This window comes from Episyrphus balteatus, chromosome 4 (genome assembly GCF_945859705.1).
Source record: "Episyrphus balteatus chromosome 4, idEpiBalt1.1, whole genome shotgun sequence".
NCBI lineage: Eukaryota > Metazoa > Arthropoda > Insecta > Diptera > Syrphidae > Episyrphus > Episyrphus balteatus.
In genome coordinates this window covers 20004603-20021688 of record NC_079137.1, presented here as the reverse complement: position 1 = coordinate 20021688, position 17086 = coordinate 20004603, and the positions used below count along the sequence as shown (strand labels likewise).

Below are 17086 nucleotides of genomic sequence, written 5' to 3'. Positions count from 1 at the left end.
TCAATACAAGAGTCCAGAAAAGAGGAGAAACTCTGCAACAACTCCAAGCTGATATTAAAAGGTTAGCTCATCTGGCATATCCGACAGCAGGAGACGACATTATTAATCAGTTTGCGACAGAAGCCTTTGTACGTGCTGTATCTGATATAAATCTTCAGCGAGCAATTCGAACAGCTGGAAAACGTTCCCTTCCTGAAGCATTAGCGTTTGCACTCACTATGGAAGCAGCAGAACAGGCTTCTCAAGGCGTTCATCGGGTAAGAGAAGTTACAGTGGAGGAATGCTCTTGTCAAAAACTCGCATTCCAAAGAAACCAGCGAGACGGAGCTGCTCGATGCTGGAACTGTAACAAGACAGGACATCTCCAGCGGCAGTGCAGATTGCCACCAAGAAGAACTGCTTGCGAACACTGTGGAAACAGGAATATTGCCCAACAACAGGTAAGCGATACAACTAACCTTCATGCTCATCTTGATTCCCATTCGGGAAAACGAGTAAGAACCAACTTCGAGGGGCAGAAGCTGGTTTCTGGTATCAATGGCTCCAGAACCACAATTCAAGTCTCACAGACTAAACGAGACAACAAAAGTCTGACAGTGGAGGCGACCATAAACAACAAACAACACGTGGCTACAATTGACACCGGTGCCACCGCCTATATTGTACGAAGAGACTTGGTGAAGATGACATGGCTACATAACACCAACAGCTACCGTCTGAAGACCGCCACAGGAGAAGCAGCAAGGGTGTACGGTGAAGTTCGTCTTACGATCCGTATGGCAGAACTAGAGTTTTCGCATGTGTTTTTGGTGGCAGATATATGTGACGAGTGCATCATTGGAATCGACTTCATGAAGGACCATGGAATCATTTTGGATATAGGTAATCAAGTCCTGAAATACAGAAATGTGGAGATCCCAATGGTCTATGGCAACGAAAATTCAACAACAATTAGAACTGTCATCAAAGAAGACATGTGCCTGCCTCCTTCTTCAGAAGTTTTTGTGTGGACGAAACTAAAGGGGAATATTGGAAGCCATCGATACCTCATGGTTGAGCCAGAAGTTGAGCAAAGTTCCCAAAACGTCATCATCGGGAAGACTCTTGTGGCACCAAAGAACAACATGGTACCTGTACGGATACTTAACATCAAACCGTACCCAATGAAGCTTAAGAAAGGAGAAGTTGTTGGCCAATGTGAATCTGTGGCCGCAATAACTAAGATCAACGAGGTGGACACACAGATGACTATGAACTCGGAGAAACTAAAGACTCAAATTCTTAAATCAGACAACTTGAGTCAACATCAGCTTAATGTTGCGGGAAGGCTTCTTCACGAATATTCTGATATCTTCTCTTCACCCAGCGGGCAGTACGGCCGAACACAACTGGTGCAGCATCGAATCGATACAGGAGATGCTAGACCGATTCGTCAACCAGCAAGACGTCTCCCCTTGGCCAAACAAGGTGAAGTTGAAGAAATGATATCGACAATGAAGAAAGACGGGCTGATCGAAAATTCCAAAAGCCCTTGGGCATCACCGGTAGTTCTCGTCAAAAAGAAAGATGGAAGCACTCGATTTTGTGTCGACTACCGTAGGCTGAATGATGTGACGAAGAAAGACAGCTACCCACTGCCAAGAATCAGCGATACTCTAGATGCAATGGAAGGAGCACAATGGTTTTCGACTTTGGACTTGAAGAGTGGCTACTGGCAGGTAGAAATCCATCCAGAAGATCGGGAAAAGACGGCTTTCTCCACAGGAAATGGTCTGTGGCAGTTTAATGTCATGCCGTTTGGGCTATGTAATGCCCCAGCTACTTTTGAGCGCTTGATGGAGTGCGTTTTGAATGGATTAACCTGGAAATCTTGCCTAGTCTATTTGGATGATGTCATCGTTTACGGAAAAACATTTGATGACCATTGTGAAAACCTAAAGGCTGTATTCCAGAGGCTACGAGAAGCACATCTTAAGTTGAATCCAAAGAAATGTGCACTTTTCAAGACCGAGGTTAAATATTTGGGGCATATCATCTCATCCCAAGGAGTGAAGACTGATCCTGAAAAAATTGACACTGTAAAGAACTGGCCAACCCCTCAGGACAAGCATCAACTTCGGAGTTTCCTCGGTCTGGCAACGTACTATCGACGATTTGTGAAGGATTTTGCGAGAATCGCCAAAAGCTTGCACCAACTTACGGAGAAGGGTAAACCCTTTAAATGGTCAGGTGAGTGTGAGAAAAGCTTTCAGGAACTGAAGCTGCGGTTATGTGAAGCTCCTGTGCTGGCCTATCCGACTCCAGGCAAACAATTCATCATTGACGCAGATGCAAGTAATGTTGGAGTTGGTGCTGTTTTATCGCAAGTTCATGACGGAGAAGAAAAGGTCGTTGCCTATTTCAGCAAGGTACTCTCGAAACAAGAAAGAAACTATTGCGTGACCAGAAGGGAACTTCTAGCTCTAGTATTGGCAACAAAGCACTTCCATAAGTACATCTATGGACAGAAGTTCCTTCTTCGCACAGATCATGGTGCACTAAATTGGCTTTTGAACTTCAAAAATCCAGAGGGTCAAGTAGCAAGATGGATCGAGATACTTCAGACGTATCAATGTCAGATTCAACATCGAAGAGGAAAGCTGCATTCAAATGCAGACGCATTATCTCGGCGCCCGTGCAAGCAAGACTGCAAGCATTGCACACGACTAGAAGAAAAGGAAGTTGTCGCTGTTAGAAGAACGAGAGCTGATCCCATTTGCGGCTGGAGTAATGAAGAACTCAGAATGGCCCAACAGGAAGATTCGGACATCGAACCCATCCTTGCATGGAAGGAACATCAAGAGAAACCAGAATGGGCCGACATCTCCGACCGAAGCCCCACTCTAAAAGCATATTGGGCACAATGGGACTCACTTCATGTGCAAGAAGGGCTACTCAGGCGTAAGTGGGAATCCGCAGATGGTAAATCCTATGTAATGCAGCTAGTCGTACCTCAGTCAAAGGTAAATGATGTTCTCCGAGAGATGCACGGTGGAATTTCTGGAGGCCATTTAGGCATCAACAAGACACTGGAAAAGCTACGACAGCAATTCTACTGGTTACGTATGAGAGAAGACGTTGAAAAGTGGTGCCGAAAATGTGATACTTGTGCCACTAGCAAAGGACCAGCTAGAAAAATCCAAAGCAAGATGCAGCAGTACAATGTGGGTGCACCTTTTGAGAGAATTGCAATAGACGTAGCAGGTCCTTTCCCCGAAACCAACAACGGAAATCGATACATCCTTGTTGTGATGGACTACTTCAGCAAATGGCTTGAGGCATTTGCCATTCCAAACCAGGAAACCAAAACAGTTGTGGATAAGATTGTCTTTCATTGGGTGAGCAGGTTCGGAGTACCCATGGAACTTCATTCCGACCAAGGAAGGAACTTCGAATCTAAGATCTTTCAAGAGGTTTGCTCACTCCTTGGCATCAAGAAGACGAGGACAACACCGCTTCATCCACAATCTGATGGGATGGTTGAGCGATTTAACAGGACACTTAAGGAACACCTGTCAAAAGTAGTCAATGATAATCAACGAGACTGGGACCGACATATTCCATTATTCTTGATGGCTTATAGAAGTGCAACACATAGTTCTACTGGACATACACCATCGGAAGTCCTATTTGGCTCAACAATACGCCTGCCAAGTGAGATAAAATTTGGAAGTGTTCCAAACGAGCCACATGAAATGGATGAGTACGTAGATAAACTGAAAGGAACACTGGCTGACATTCACCAACGGACAAGGACAAATATAAAAGCGTCTAGTGACAGGATGAAAACAAGATATGACGCACGAGCGACAGCAACAGGGTTTCAAGAAGGAGAACTTGTGTGGTTTTACAATCCCCACCGACAAAAGGGACTATCACCGAAGCTACAACAAAACTGGGAAGGCCCTTACACAGTAATAACCGGAATTAACGACGTGGTTTACCGTATACAAAGAGGGGTAAGATGCAAACTAAAGGTAGTTCATTGTGACCGTTTACATCGTTATAATGGTGAAAGAAGCAATGGAGTTGTTCGGGACGAACAATCCTAAGAGGGGGGCAATGTAACGATGAATTACTGAACTACTTTTAAGATAAAAGTCTGAACACACTACCTACTACTGCAAAGGTAGAAATGTGAACGGACCTTTAATAATCAAGAAACTACCTACCCTCTGAACACATCCCAAAATATCCAACTAGACTGGAAGTATGAAGCGCCCCCTCTTGGAAAGGAAGTTTCGAGAAGCAAAGACGAGAACCTTCGAAGACATTCTCGAATCTCGAAATTCCGGTATAAAAGGGCAGCGTAGACACCGACCGGACACAGTTTAATCTTGAAAGTGAAGGAGTACAGTACAAAGTGAAATAAAGTGTTGCGAATTGTTAGTAGTAAATAAAGTGATTTAAAAGTGTGTTTGTTTGAGCGAATAATATAAGTAAATTGAGTTGAAATAAAGTGTGTTCTTATTTGAACGGAAATATAAGTGTAAATTAAATAAGTTTTATTGTGAACCTGGAATAAAACATTACAATATACTTATACCTACATATAAATGGATTAATCTGGGTTTTTTTTTATATAGTTTAGACTTTTATCTATGTGCCAACATTGAAAAGTAAATTTTTCTTCAACAGGCCTCTTCAGAAAAAGTATTTAAAAATGTATTGTTTGTGACCGCCGGCGGGTCACATGGCCTCTCAGGAGTTAAAAGTTGTGACCGCCGTCGGGTCACATGGCAGCGAACGTGTTAAAATGTCAATTGCCTTGAAAAAAAATAATTTAAACTGAGCAACCACATTAGAAACGTCAAAAGTCATTCCGCTTGTAGCTTGAAGTAAAAGTCGACTCGACTTGTACCACAGCGAATTTCCTTGCCACAGCCACAGCTACGTATTCTGGCACCAATATACTAATTTCATACTTTTTAACTTTGACAGCGACATAAGCCACAGCTACATCATTCTGGTCTACCAGTTATTCTTAAGGCCCAACTATAATAGGCATATGCACGCATGGGCTTATGTCAAAATGGCATGAGTGAGTTGTTGAACATACACAATTCTTATGGGGATAGCCATAATGCGCGCTTCGTTAACTTTCGTTAAGCATATGCCGTGCGCTCTGAAGCGCTCGTAAATTGTAAATTGTGACAGAAGGCTATGCGCGCGTATGTTCATTATAAGTATGTTCACCGAGGATTTTTCTAGATAAGAACAGGACAGGGCAGCACTATTTCGTGGGAAACGTCAGAACAAGTTAGAACAGTTTAAACGTCACTTGTCAAAATAAAAAAAAAAAAAAACAAATTGTAAATTATATGAATTTTTTGTTTATCGTTTGTAATTTTATTTTTTGTAATTTTACTGTGAAAAATATAATTAAAAATTATTTTTTAGTTATAAAAACCACGAGCACCCGAGAAATATTCGCACAATTAAATCAAAACAAAAACAAAAAATGACAGCTTTGGTTTTGACACTTCTCACGAATCTGTTCTAACCTGATCTGACTCAAAAGCAAGAACAGAAAATCCTGTTCTAAACTGTTCTAGATTTGTCAATGAACAGCAAACTAAAACAGTTCAGCACAGAAAAAACCTCAATGAACAGCAAAAAGCTGTACTTTTTTGCCTAGAACAGTCCAGCACAGCCCCAGTGAACAGAGCTTATGGCTACTCGAGTAGAGCTACGATCGTTCGATTTTACATAGTGCCGGGCTACACGGTGATTTTTCAATCGCCTAACCAATCAGTTTGTAGGCAAGAGGGGTGAGGATTTTCCTCTTTTTGACGTTTCAATCTGAAATATTTCAGATATCCCTCCAAGCAAGAAAACTGAGTTCAACAAAGAAACTCCGACCTCAGACCGTGAAAATCGGGGTTGCACTCACACACTTGCAAATTTTTGTGTATGAACACAAAAGTTGAACGAGAATCGTGGTGAAAAATGAGAAAAGGAAAAGAAAGACAAGGCCAACAAGAGCCACAGCGTCATTTTGTTATTTTTTGTTGAAGTGTTTGGTCGCGTCGTGTCTCGTGTCGTTGTTTGTCAAATTCTTGAAGTCAAAGATAAAGTACATAACATCCCAACTAACATTTCAGCTTCGGTTAAGGTATTACAAAAGCTACATTTCAGCTTCTTTTAAACTTTAGTAAGGTTGTTGGGCATGGAAAAAGGAGAACGTTATACAAATTTGGCCCTCTATAAGGATCTCAAACGAAGCTTTACCGAAGCTTTGAGATTTGACAGATAGCTTCGGAAGAGCTTGTATATCTCTTTAATACATGTCTTATCGAAATTAAAAAAAACTACAAAAACAAAAAAGAATTCTTTTTTAACTGGTTTTAAATCATGAATTTTATCTTTTGATCTCATATTATATATAACATTCCATTAGTTTTTAGTAGGTATATCTATTAATAATAATTTTAAGAGTATATAATTTTTTTACCACACCCAGGAATCGAACTTCGTATCTGCTTGGTGGTAGTCCATCACTCTACCCACTCGGCCATCCTAGTATATTCATTAATGAAATCAAAAACTTAATCAGTTCAAATAGCAAAAAAATGTCAGAGCTAAATTATTCAATGTCAAAACCAAAAAGTGTTCGAGCTAGATTATTTAATATCAAAACCAAAAATCAAATACAAAACTTGGTAATTTCTGTAAAGCTTCTATAAATTCATTAAACAGGCTAATAAGAAAAACAAGCTTTCTTCGTTTAAGTTTCTTTAATAGTATTTAAACAACTTATTAGAAGTTGTTAAACAAGTCTGAACTTCTATAAGCAGTTAAATTCTGAAGCAAGCTTAATATAAGCTGTATACAAAGTAGAACCTGCGAGATTTCAATTTATAGAAGCTGTTGTGCTAGTTGGGATTGCTCCATGTGATGATGAATCGGATAGTAAATAGAATCGGATAGAATGTGCAGCAACAATCTGCACATTCTCAAAAACCACCCTGCCGAGTGCACCACATGCAAACCCAATTTACATTGGGAAAAAACCAACCCCTTTACAAGAAGGTACACCAATGCATCCGGATGTGATGCGAATGACTGGGAATCGATAGCAGGTATTTAATAACATTAATATCATTGATCATTGTTTAATCAATATCTTTCTAGAGAATAACGAATCAGCAGGAGATATCAACAAAGGAAGGAATCAACAAAGGAGGGAATAGGTACTAGACATCCAAAAGTGCACAAACAACAGCAGCAACACCAAATAAAAAGATTTATTTTATTTAATATTTATTTTAATATTGTATTTATTGTAATTTTTTGATCTAAAAAACATTAAAATAAAAAAAAAAAAAAACAATTTCAGTGAACAAAATTGATAAACAGAGTTTTTTGTTATGCTAGAAATGTCAAACATATTCGATACTCGAGTATCGATCGATTTCAAAATGCCGGACGACATTCGTTCCGACTTCGGCTCCAATTTCTCGGAATGGAGATTTTCACCACACTAATACATATGCAATCGACTTCGCGGTGATTATAATTTCCATACTAATTTGAGCCGCCTTCGGACCATTTTCTGATCCTAAGTCGGACTCAGCTCCGCCTCAGGCGGAGCGGATTCGGACCGAGGTCGGACCTGTTTGCTTTTGAAGGGATTGGAAATAGAAAATCTGAATTGGAACGTGATTGGGCACTACACTGTGTAGCTATATCCATAAGCCTATGCGCGCATCCCAACTAGCACAACAGCTTCTATAAATTGAAATCTTGCAGGTTCTACTTTGTATACAGCTTATATTAAGCTTGCTTCAGAATTTAACTGCTTATAGAAGTTCAGACTTGTTTAACAACTTCTAATAAGTTGTTTAAATACTATTAAAGAAACTTAAACGAAGAAAGCTTGTTTTTCTTATTAGCCTGTTTAATGAATTTATAGAAGCTTTACAGAAATTACCAAGTTTTGTATTTGATTTTTGGTTTTGATATTAAATAATCTAGCTCGAACACTTTTTGGTTTTGACATTGAATAATTTAGCTCTGACATTTTTTTGCTATTTGAACTGATTAAGTTTTTGATTTCATTAATGAATATACTAGGATGGCCGAGTGGGTAGAGTGATGGACTACCACCAAGCAGATACGAAGTTCGATTCCTGGGTGTGGTAAAAAAATTATATACTCTTAAAATTATTATTAATAGATATACCTACTAAAAACTAATGGAATGTTATCAAAAGATAAAATTCATGATTTAAAACCAGTTAAAAAAGAATTCTTTTTTGTTTTTGTAGTTTTTTTTAATTTCGATAAGACATGTATTAAAGAGATATACAAGCTCTTCCGAAGCTATCTGTCAAATCTCAAAGCTTCGGTAAAGCTTCGTTTGAGATCCTTATAGAGGGCCAAATTTGTATAACGTTCTCCTTTTTCCATGCCCAACAACCTTACTAAAGTTTAAAAGAAGCTGAAATGTAGCTTTTGTAATACCTTAACCGAAGCTGAAATGTTAGTTGGGATATGCCTATTGGGCTTTTAAGCAATCTGTCTTTGTCTTTTTCCTTTCTATCATAAAGCCTACTAAGCCTAAAGCCTGTAACTCTCGCATAGAGAAATTTCTCGCATGAAACACGCAAATCGGAACAAAAACAATGTGAATCGACACAAAAATCATTTCCTCACATTCGTTTGTTTCTATAAACAAAATTTTCTCGCCTTGAAACATTTCTGAATTAAAATGCTTGACAGACTGGAAAAATAGGTGTGTTTTTTATTACCACCGGTCTTAACTGGACAAAAAAAACGCTTCGGGGCTTAACCTAAAAACTTGGCAGCACTGCGTATTAAATGTTCCGAAATCAGGTGACTAGACAAATATACAGTTGTAAAGGAATTGTCAAACGTCAAACATAAAAATTTACAGAAGAAACAAAGATTCTGGTTTGTGCACTCATACTGTTCGGACGTGAATTTGATATCTGTTAAACAAAAAAAATTTACAAAAGCGCTACAAAAGTATTCAACATGGGATCGAATGGGGGATCTGAGAATGTTCCTCCTGACAAAAAAGATAAAAACCATATTTGTCTTCCTTCTCAAATGATTGATGAGCAGGAAAAATCAAGAATTCGTCAAAATGTCGACTTTTGGACGTACGGCGACCAGCAAATAAACAACCAACGGTTATCGTTGACTGAGATGATGGACATATCCCACTCAGGTGGAGTAAAAGAGACGGAGATAGTGTCGTCTAATTCTAACCGTAAATCTCAAACGCCCAACGGCAGCGTCGTTATTGGTACTCCAAATAGCACCGTTAACGGTGCAGCGTGCCCTTCTGAATTTTTCACGAAGGAAACACAAACTCAACTGAAAAAACTCTTGGCTAACGACCGTGAGAATTTCACAAAAATCATGAGAAAGCGTCACCAAGTGACTTCTTTCAGATCTTCAAAAAAAATTGCTGTTCACGACACTAATCGCGAGAACAGATATGCAATTCTCGATACAGATGACGATGTGGAAGCTCCCGCTCAAAAACTCAATGCACCCATTAACGCAAACAACATGGCCAGCAACAATACCGGCACTAATAGCAGCCACAATACTTACTTATTGGCCAACGGCACCACGATTTCTTCTGGAAATATCTCAAACACCGGCAACATCAACAACAACATGGTCAACAACTCTAACAATCGGAAGGTGGAGACAGGATCTTGGTGTCCCCCTATATTTACTAAAGGTATTTCATCTAAGTCCATTATGGACACATAAAGTAACAACAATATTTGTCTTGACAATATTAAATTCGATTGTAGAGGTTTTGGTAAAATGAAAATATTTGTGAAGGACTTGGGACTTCACCGCCAATTATTAGATCTTTTCAAAACTTCTAAAATAGATGCTTTTTCCTTCACTCCGAAAGAGCAAAGAAAAATTCAAATTGTTCTTAAGGGCATTTCGGGGAGTTTCACTCCTTCAGACGTAAAAGCTGATCTAGCTAGAGTCGAACCTTCCGTTAATGTTGATGTAAAAATATTTGAGACCAAATGGTCTAGAGAAAGCGGCATACCACTGGATCTCTTTTTGTGTACTGTTGAGGACAGGGAGGGTCTGTCAAAAATAAAATCGATTAAATATATTCTTAGGCACAAAGTCCGTTGGGACGCTGTTAGAAGCTCCGGCACAAAACAATGTTTCAGATGCCAAAGATTTGGGCATGTGTCCTCTTTTTGTGCTTACGCACTAAGATGTGTTAAGTGCCTTAAGGATCACGAGGCAGGCAAGTGTGAACTTGAAAAAAATGAATCCTCGACTGCCTCGTGCGTTTTATGCGGTTCGGCAGGGCATCCTGCAAATTATAAAGGGTGTCCTAAACGTGCTGAATATTTGAAGCGAAAAGAGACATTAAAACCTTCCCAACAAATTCAAAATGGTACTGGTTCTAGTAACCTTGTAAACTTGTCGCCTATGCAATTCCGCATATCCCTTCCCCAATAACTAGTTCGGACTCAAATCCGATTAATGAATTCTTAAACGAATCCAAAAAATTGTTCGGTCTATCTTTTATAGACCTTTTCACTAAAATTAAATCGTTTTGGGCTCATTACTCAAATCTTGAGGCTTCCCAGAAGCCTGAAGCCTATATTTTCTTTCTCGGCTCTATTTCTACCCCCTCCCCATGAATTTCAGTATTATAACTAGTAATGTCAACTCTTTCACAAGAGACAAACATATCGAGGTTGAGCATCTGTTAACAGATACTCAACCCTCTGCTCTTCTCATTCAAGAAACATGCTTCAAGAAACGATATATTCCCCACATTCATAACGATTACGACTTTATCGGCAATATTTCAGGTCGTGGGACCGGTATTCTTATACGAAATTCCCTCAAATTTTACCAAAAACAATTCCAAAATAATATTTTGTCTGCTACTATTGCACTTGTGCCTTTAACAATTTCCAATATATCCAAAACTTTGGCCCTGGTTTCTCTATATGTTCCTTGCGACTCTGCACGGAGAAAAATGAATCTAGTATTTTATACTCCATATGACTAGTAAGGTAATTAAAGTAAAAAGCCCTATATTTTAAGTAAAATTTACCTTACGTATTGAACATTTCTTGGATCCGTAAAGTAATTTTTACAAGAAAATTATGGTGAACAAATTATAGTAGTATATACCTTACGAGTAGCAATATTTTCTTTACGTAGAGTCAAATATACCTTCAACCAAAAAAGTATGTGAATCTTTTCACTTTAAGATTCTAGTAAAACATATTTTACAAATTTAACTATTCTATGAATAAGTTTTACCTTACACTAAGGTAATAATAATACTGAATTCTAGGAATTTTCCCCAATAGAGATCAGTGCCCTCGATACATAGAAAAAACTCTTAAAGCTGTCATTGAAAAGTGCGCCATTTGTTCTCCATTTGTGTTTGATTTTTATTTTTTTTCGAAGCTTTTATAGCCTGTTTTCACTACACCCCAAATGAGGTAATTTAGCAAATTAGCAAAAAAGTGTTTTCACTACAAATTATCTCATTTGGACTGACAAGAAGTGTCAACACTCAAATTTGAATTTGACGTGTCAGGCATATGTTGACGATTGACACATTTAAATGTTTAATTAATCAAAGAATTAATAAAATGGAATAATCCAAAGAGGTTCTGGATAAAGGTTTGTACTTTCTCTAATAACTATATAAAATATGTTTATCATTTATATGCATATAAACTTCCAGCCTTTTCTTCTTCATTATTCTGACTTTCTGAGCATTTGCAATCTCGCTGTCGAAGGGAAAGAGAAATCATTACCTACCCAACATTTGGTAATTGTGGCATTATACCATTTACCCAACCTCGGACATGATTATGGAGCATGTTGATGCAGATCCTCTTGCAAAGGTGAGTTTGGAATGGAAAATATGTAAGACTCAGTCTAATCTTTGTCTTACTATTCAGCTCGTGACAGCATTAACCAACATCAAACCAGAAAACAAAATGATGCCGTCCCGCTGCTCCAAAACTTTGGCAAAGATCATCAATGCCAGTCAGGACAGACTTTCCTTGGTTATTGGGCTCGATTCCCGCAAGACCAGAAAACACTTTTAAACTTTGAATGCTCCTATTTTAATGAATAAAAACAAAAACAATTTTTTCGTATTTTTTTTACGTATAATTAACTTTTTCTCTTTTGGACAAAAAACTATTCAACTAAGTTCCAAATCTTAATGTTTCTATCGTCACTACACGACAGCAATTGGCCAGCTACTGAAGGATTCCATTTCACACAGTTGACGTCTTGCAGATACGCTTTGTTCACAGCAGTGACCAGCAAAAATGTTGGTCGTTCTTTGATGAACCTTCGTCTTCCTTGAAAATGTAGATGTAATCATCCACACGCCGTTGCTTCCCCGGTCTGATGGCACCAACTTATGTCATAAACCGCTCGTGTGTGTTCCCCAGAAATGGTGCACACGGTTTCGTTGTCAGGTGTATGGACGTCCTTCGTTGCCAGGCAGGTATGCCAGCCGGATCTGGATGGTTTTGTCATCGGAGTAGGAAGCCAGTCGTATACCGAGAGTTATAGAAAAGAGTGTTATTCGTAGCCTTCAAACAAAAGTTGAGAATTTCTTGTTTCATCCTGTAAATTAATATATAAAAAGGATAAATATTAGGTATATTGAGAGAGAAAATTTGCATTTATATTCTTACATCAATTTTTGCTTAGGTTGAATCATTTGCCAAACCACAGTTTTCTTCAATTTCTTCAAAAAATTGAATTATAAGAACTTTTATTTACCGACGCGACACAAAATATACACAATTTAATTTTACCGCTATGTGCTATGTTTTTTTTTTATTTTTTTTAGATTGACGTTTGGTAAAAATTCATAATTGTGACCTATTCACAATGAAATTTTATGAGCGTTCAGGCGATTTGACTTAATTTCCTAGCTAATTTCGTTGAAATGAGATGATAATTATCTCATTTCAAATTTGAAATTTGTATGGGAAATCATCTCATTTCGAACCTCATTTGGCAAATTTGATCGAAATCATCTCATTTGCTCTAGTGAAAACAGGCTATTAGTTGACGAGTGCGGGATAATTACATTAAGAGCCAATTTTTCAATCTTCTAATAAACAGTCAGTTTACTGTTCGACGAATAAAGTTATTAGGCTCATAAACAATCAGATAAAAACATTGAATTTTTCAATCAAGAATAATTTATTCTACAAAACAAAATTGTCAAATTCAAAAATATTTAAAATTAAACGTCATTTTTATTCATGATTGTTTTTGTTTTCTTGTGTTCCACTGTATTTTTTTCAAAATTCTTTCAAAGCAGCTTTGACAACTGACACAATATTTTTGTTGAGATTATTCCTAAGAATAATTTTTATTCGTCTCTGAAAGAAGCAGATAGTTTTATTCTAAGGAATAAGCTATATCTGCTTGTTGAAAAATTGATTTTTTCTCTATCCTTAGGAATAAGTACTAAATGACTGTTTAACTGACTATTGAAAAATTGGCCCTAATTCATAAAGAATTCGCAAACAATTGGATCAAATAAAGTCAATTTCATTTTTATTGATGATATTTGCCTGAATAAAATTGTATGCATTTATCTTACAAAAATTAATTAAAATAAAAAAAGGTGATTTTTGTAATTATTGAAAAACATAACAGGGTCATACGTTACTTACTTCTAAATAGCTTTGAGGATTAAGTACGTGTTACCTAGCTATGCTTTTCAATAATTACAAAAATCAACTTTTTTATTTTAATTTTTGTAAGATAAATGCATACAATTTTATTTAGAAAAATGTCGTCAATAAAAAAGAAATTGACTTTATTTGATCCAATCTGTAACTAAATTATATACCTTCCATAGAGAAGTTCAATTTACTTTAAAAATCAGTATTTTCAGACTTGTAGTAAGGTTAAATATGTACCTAACTTTCTAGTAATTTCTATTAGAAATTCATACAAAAAAAGACTTTACTGTAAAGTTAATCATAAGCTATAAATTTACTAGAAAAGTAAGGTAAATTCCATTTTATTGGGGAGTCATCCCTATTTAAACTTTACATTAAAGTTAAATATACCAGAAATAAGGTGGATCATACCTTATTTTTTCTCCGTGTGGTCCTAATTTTACTGCTGCCCTTGATGAACTTTTGGATTGCATCAGTGGCTATGACTTTGTGATCATTGGTGGTGACTTCAACTCTCGCCACCCCCTTTGGGGTGACACCAGAACAAATCTAAACGGCCTTCATTTTGAAAAATGGTTTTCTGATGGTCATTTTATCGACTTTGATATTGTTGCGGAGGAAGGTCCTACCAGACCCGGCTCTGGATCCCACATTGACTTCTTTTTAATTTCTGCAAACCTTAGATCTCCAAATTCAAACCTTGCTTGCTTAACGCTAGAAGCTATTTCTATTCTGACCACTTCTCAGTTTACTTTAATATCCAAATTCAAAATGTTTCTCCCTTTTTCTCACCCCCCAAAAAATTTGTATGCTTTAAAAACACTAACTGGGCAAATTTTAATAGATCTTTGGACTTTAAACTAAACTCTCTAGAAACTCCCACTGACAGAAACTTATCAAATCGTCGCCCGAGAGTTGTTTTGTCGTAAACGCCAAAATGCACTTTTTTAAACTGGATATGTAGTAATAGGTTTTAGAACGTTCTCTTTTCATTTCTGTTATCAGATTTGTCCTATCGTTTACCGTTACTGAGATAATTAGTGTGCATTTTGTCGTATATCCACAAAATAAGCATCGGATTAGCGTTGGTTTGTCGTAAGCGCCAACTTTTGGCGTTTACGACAAAAATTCTATGTATCTTTCAGCTTTTTTTCTTCAGTATTGGTTTATCGTACGTCGTACAAAACAGATACGGTAGAAAATTTCGAACTTGTTTTGTCTTACATGTATGTAGGTATATGACCCAAATAGAATATAAACAAATATAATAAACCTACTAGAAAAGTATTTATTGAAAATAAGGACTTCATGTGCTATAAGGACAACGAATTTAAAAACTAAGGGCTGCATTAAGCTTTGCGCTACTTGAGGTTTTGCACTATTCCTAGAGGTGCAAGGAAGAAAAAACTACATCTCAAATGTTGTATTTAATTTTGTCATGGTTCTTGTCGTTTGTTCCTGCCGCTAGATACTTGAACTCATCCTCGATCGCAAGTATCGCTTATAAATATGTACACTTGTTGATCTTCTATTGAACACAACATCAAGAAGTCGACCGTCGGTCACGGGCGCTGCTTCGTTCAAGCGCGTTGTCTTGAGCGAAATGAAAAAAGGTCGCAGTTTTATTGTTTTATTGTTGTACACTTATTGATCTTGTCACTTCGTTCGCGCGCGCTGTCTTCAACGAAGTAAAGTGTAAAAAAGGTTGCTGTTTTATTGCTGTATACTTATTGATCTTGTATCGAACACACAAGATCAACAAGTCGACTGTAGTCGTGGGTGCCGAGCCCGTGGCGCCTCTTCGTTCACGCGCGTTGTGGTGAACGAAGCGAAAAAGGGTTGCTGTGAGTTTTGTTATTGCACCCGCTCGCAAAAAACACCTGCTGGTCGAAAATTATTTTTATAAGGCGCCATTGTTCTTCGCTAAATTTGCGTTATTGTTTTGCAAATTGATGTTACTGATTATACTTTAAAACTATTTTATAAAGCGAGCGGTAGAAAAGTGGAATATAAAAGCTCATCAATATTTAAAACATATAAAAAGTCTACCATAGCAACTCCTGTAAATTTGTTCAGCCAATGTCTTCAAATTACTAAAAAATCTAACTCGATAACTAAGGATAAGATTATTGATATTAAAAGCCTTTTCATATTTATGCCTAAATCAGACCAAGAATATTATGAAGCGTTATTCAAATCAAAAAATTAGAATAAATTCTTTAGTTTGATATTTATTTAATTTACTTTTATTTATGACCATTACATATATTAATTTATTAATTTAACCAAACTTGGTTTATTTTTATTTTATTTCTTTCATATTTCATAGCCATAGGATGACTTTTATTTTTTGTTAAGACATTTTTTTAATTTTTTTTATGTTTATGGGCATATTTTTTTGGTTTTTCTTTATTTTTAATCTATTTATTTTAATAATTGAGCCTCTAAGTCAAACCAATACTAGTTCTATGTAATAAGAAACTATTTTTTAAATGTTTAATTAATAAATAAAAACGAACTGTGAAAATTTTTTTATTTATTTTTTAGTATTGGAATATCGTACGTGCGCCTACTTTGTCGTACGTGTATGGGATGGAAAAAAAGTTGATTTTGGTGGCGTTTACGACAAACTGATTTTGGATAAAAACCTTGATAATTTGAAAACTAAAATAGATGTGACAATTTTGACAACATAAATATGAAGAAGATATCGCACAAAATATTCTATTAAAAATTGAAAAAAATCTATCGGCCAGTTTTTTTTTTATAAAAGCTCAAACCTTATGTTGAAGTTAGAGATTTTGTACTTTGTTATAAAATACTTTGTTTATTTAATGTTATCATGTTGTATTGTTTTTATACGTTGGTTTAATGAAAATAAATTAATCATTACTGTTCAGAATCTAAATATATCAGGTTATGGGCCTTATCACGAAATAAATACAAAATTATAAGGCAGTTTGTATTAAAGAAAAAGATGTCTGAAATGAAATACAATATTGAAAAGCTTCGGGGAACCGAAAATTTTGAAGACTGGAAGTTTTCTGTTGAAGCTTATTTCCAAATGAAGGGGCTTTGGAAGGCTGTTTCTGATGAAAGTGAGAAGGATGCAGCAAAGCTCTTAAATGCAAAATCGGAGCTTGTATTGCTTGTTGAACGATCCATTTATCCTCATATAAGGCATTGCAAAAGTGCTAAAGAAATTTGGGAATCTCTCCAGAAAATTTTTGAAGATTCTGGTCTTGTGAGGAGAGTTGGGCTCATTCAAAAGTTTTGTTCTACGAAACTGAAAGATTTTTCTTCCGTAGATGCGTACGTTAACGAAGTGTTAAATA

General features: G+C 36.7%; 1 protein-coding gene across 1 annotated transcript; it reads left to right on the top strand.

Annotated features, from left to right (window-relative positions):
* The first annotated feature begins 8831 nt into the window (after window positions 1–8831).
* Window positions 8832–16907, top strand: LOC129920301 (putative uncharacterized protein DDB_G0279653). The gene is made up of 2 exons (XM_056001647.1): window positions 8832–9760; window positions 16299–16907. Exons 1-2 carry the CDS (start codon window positions 9040–9042, stop codon window positions 16445–16447), a joined length of 870 nt encoding a protein of 289 aa, XP_055857622.1. The 5' UTR covers window positions 8832–9039; the 3' UTR covers window positions 16448–16907.
* Window positions 16908–17086: the final 179 nt, after the last annotated feature.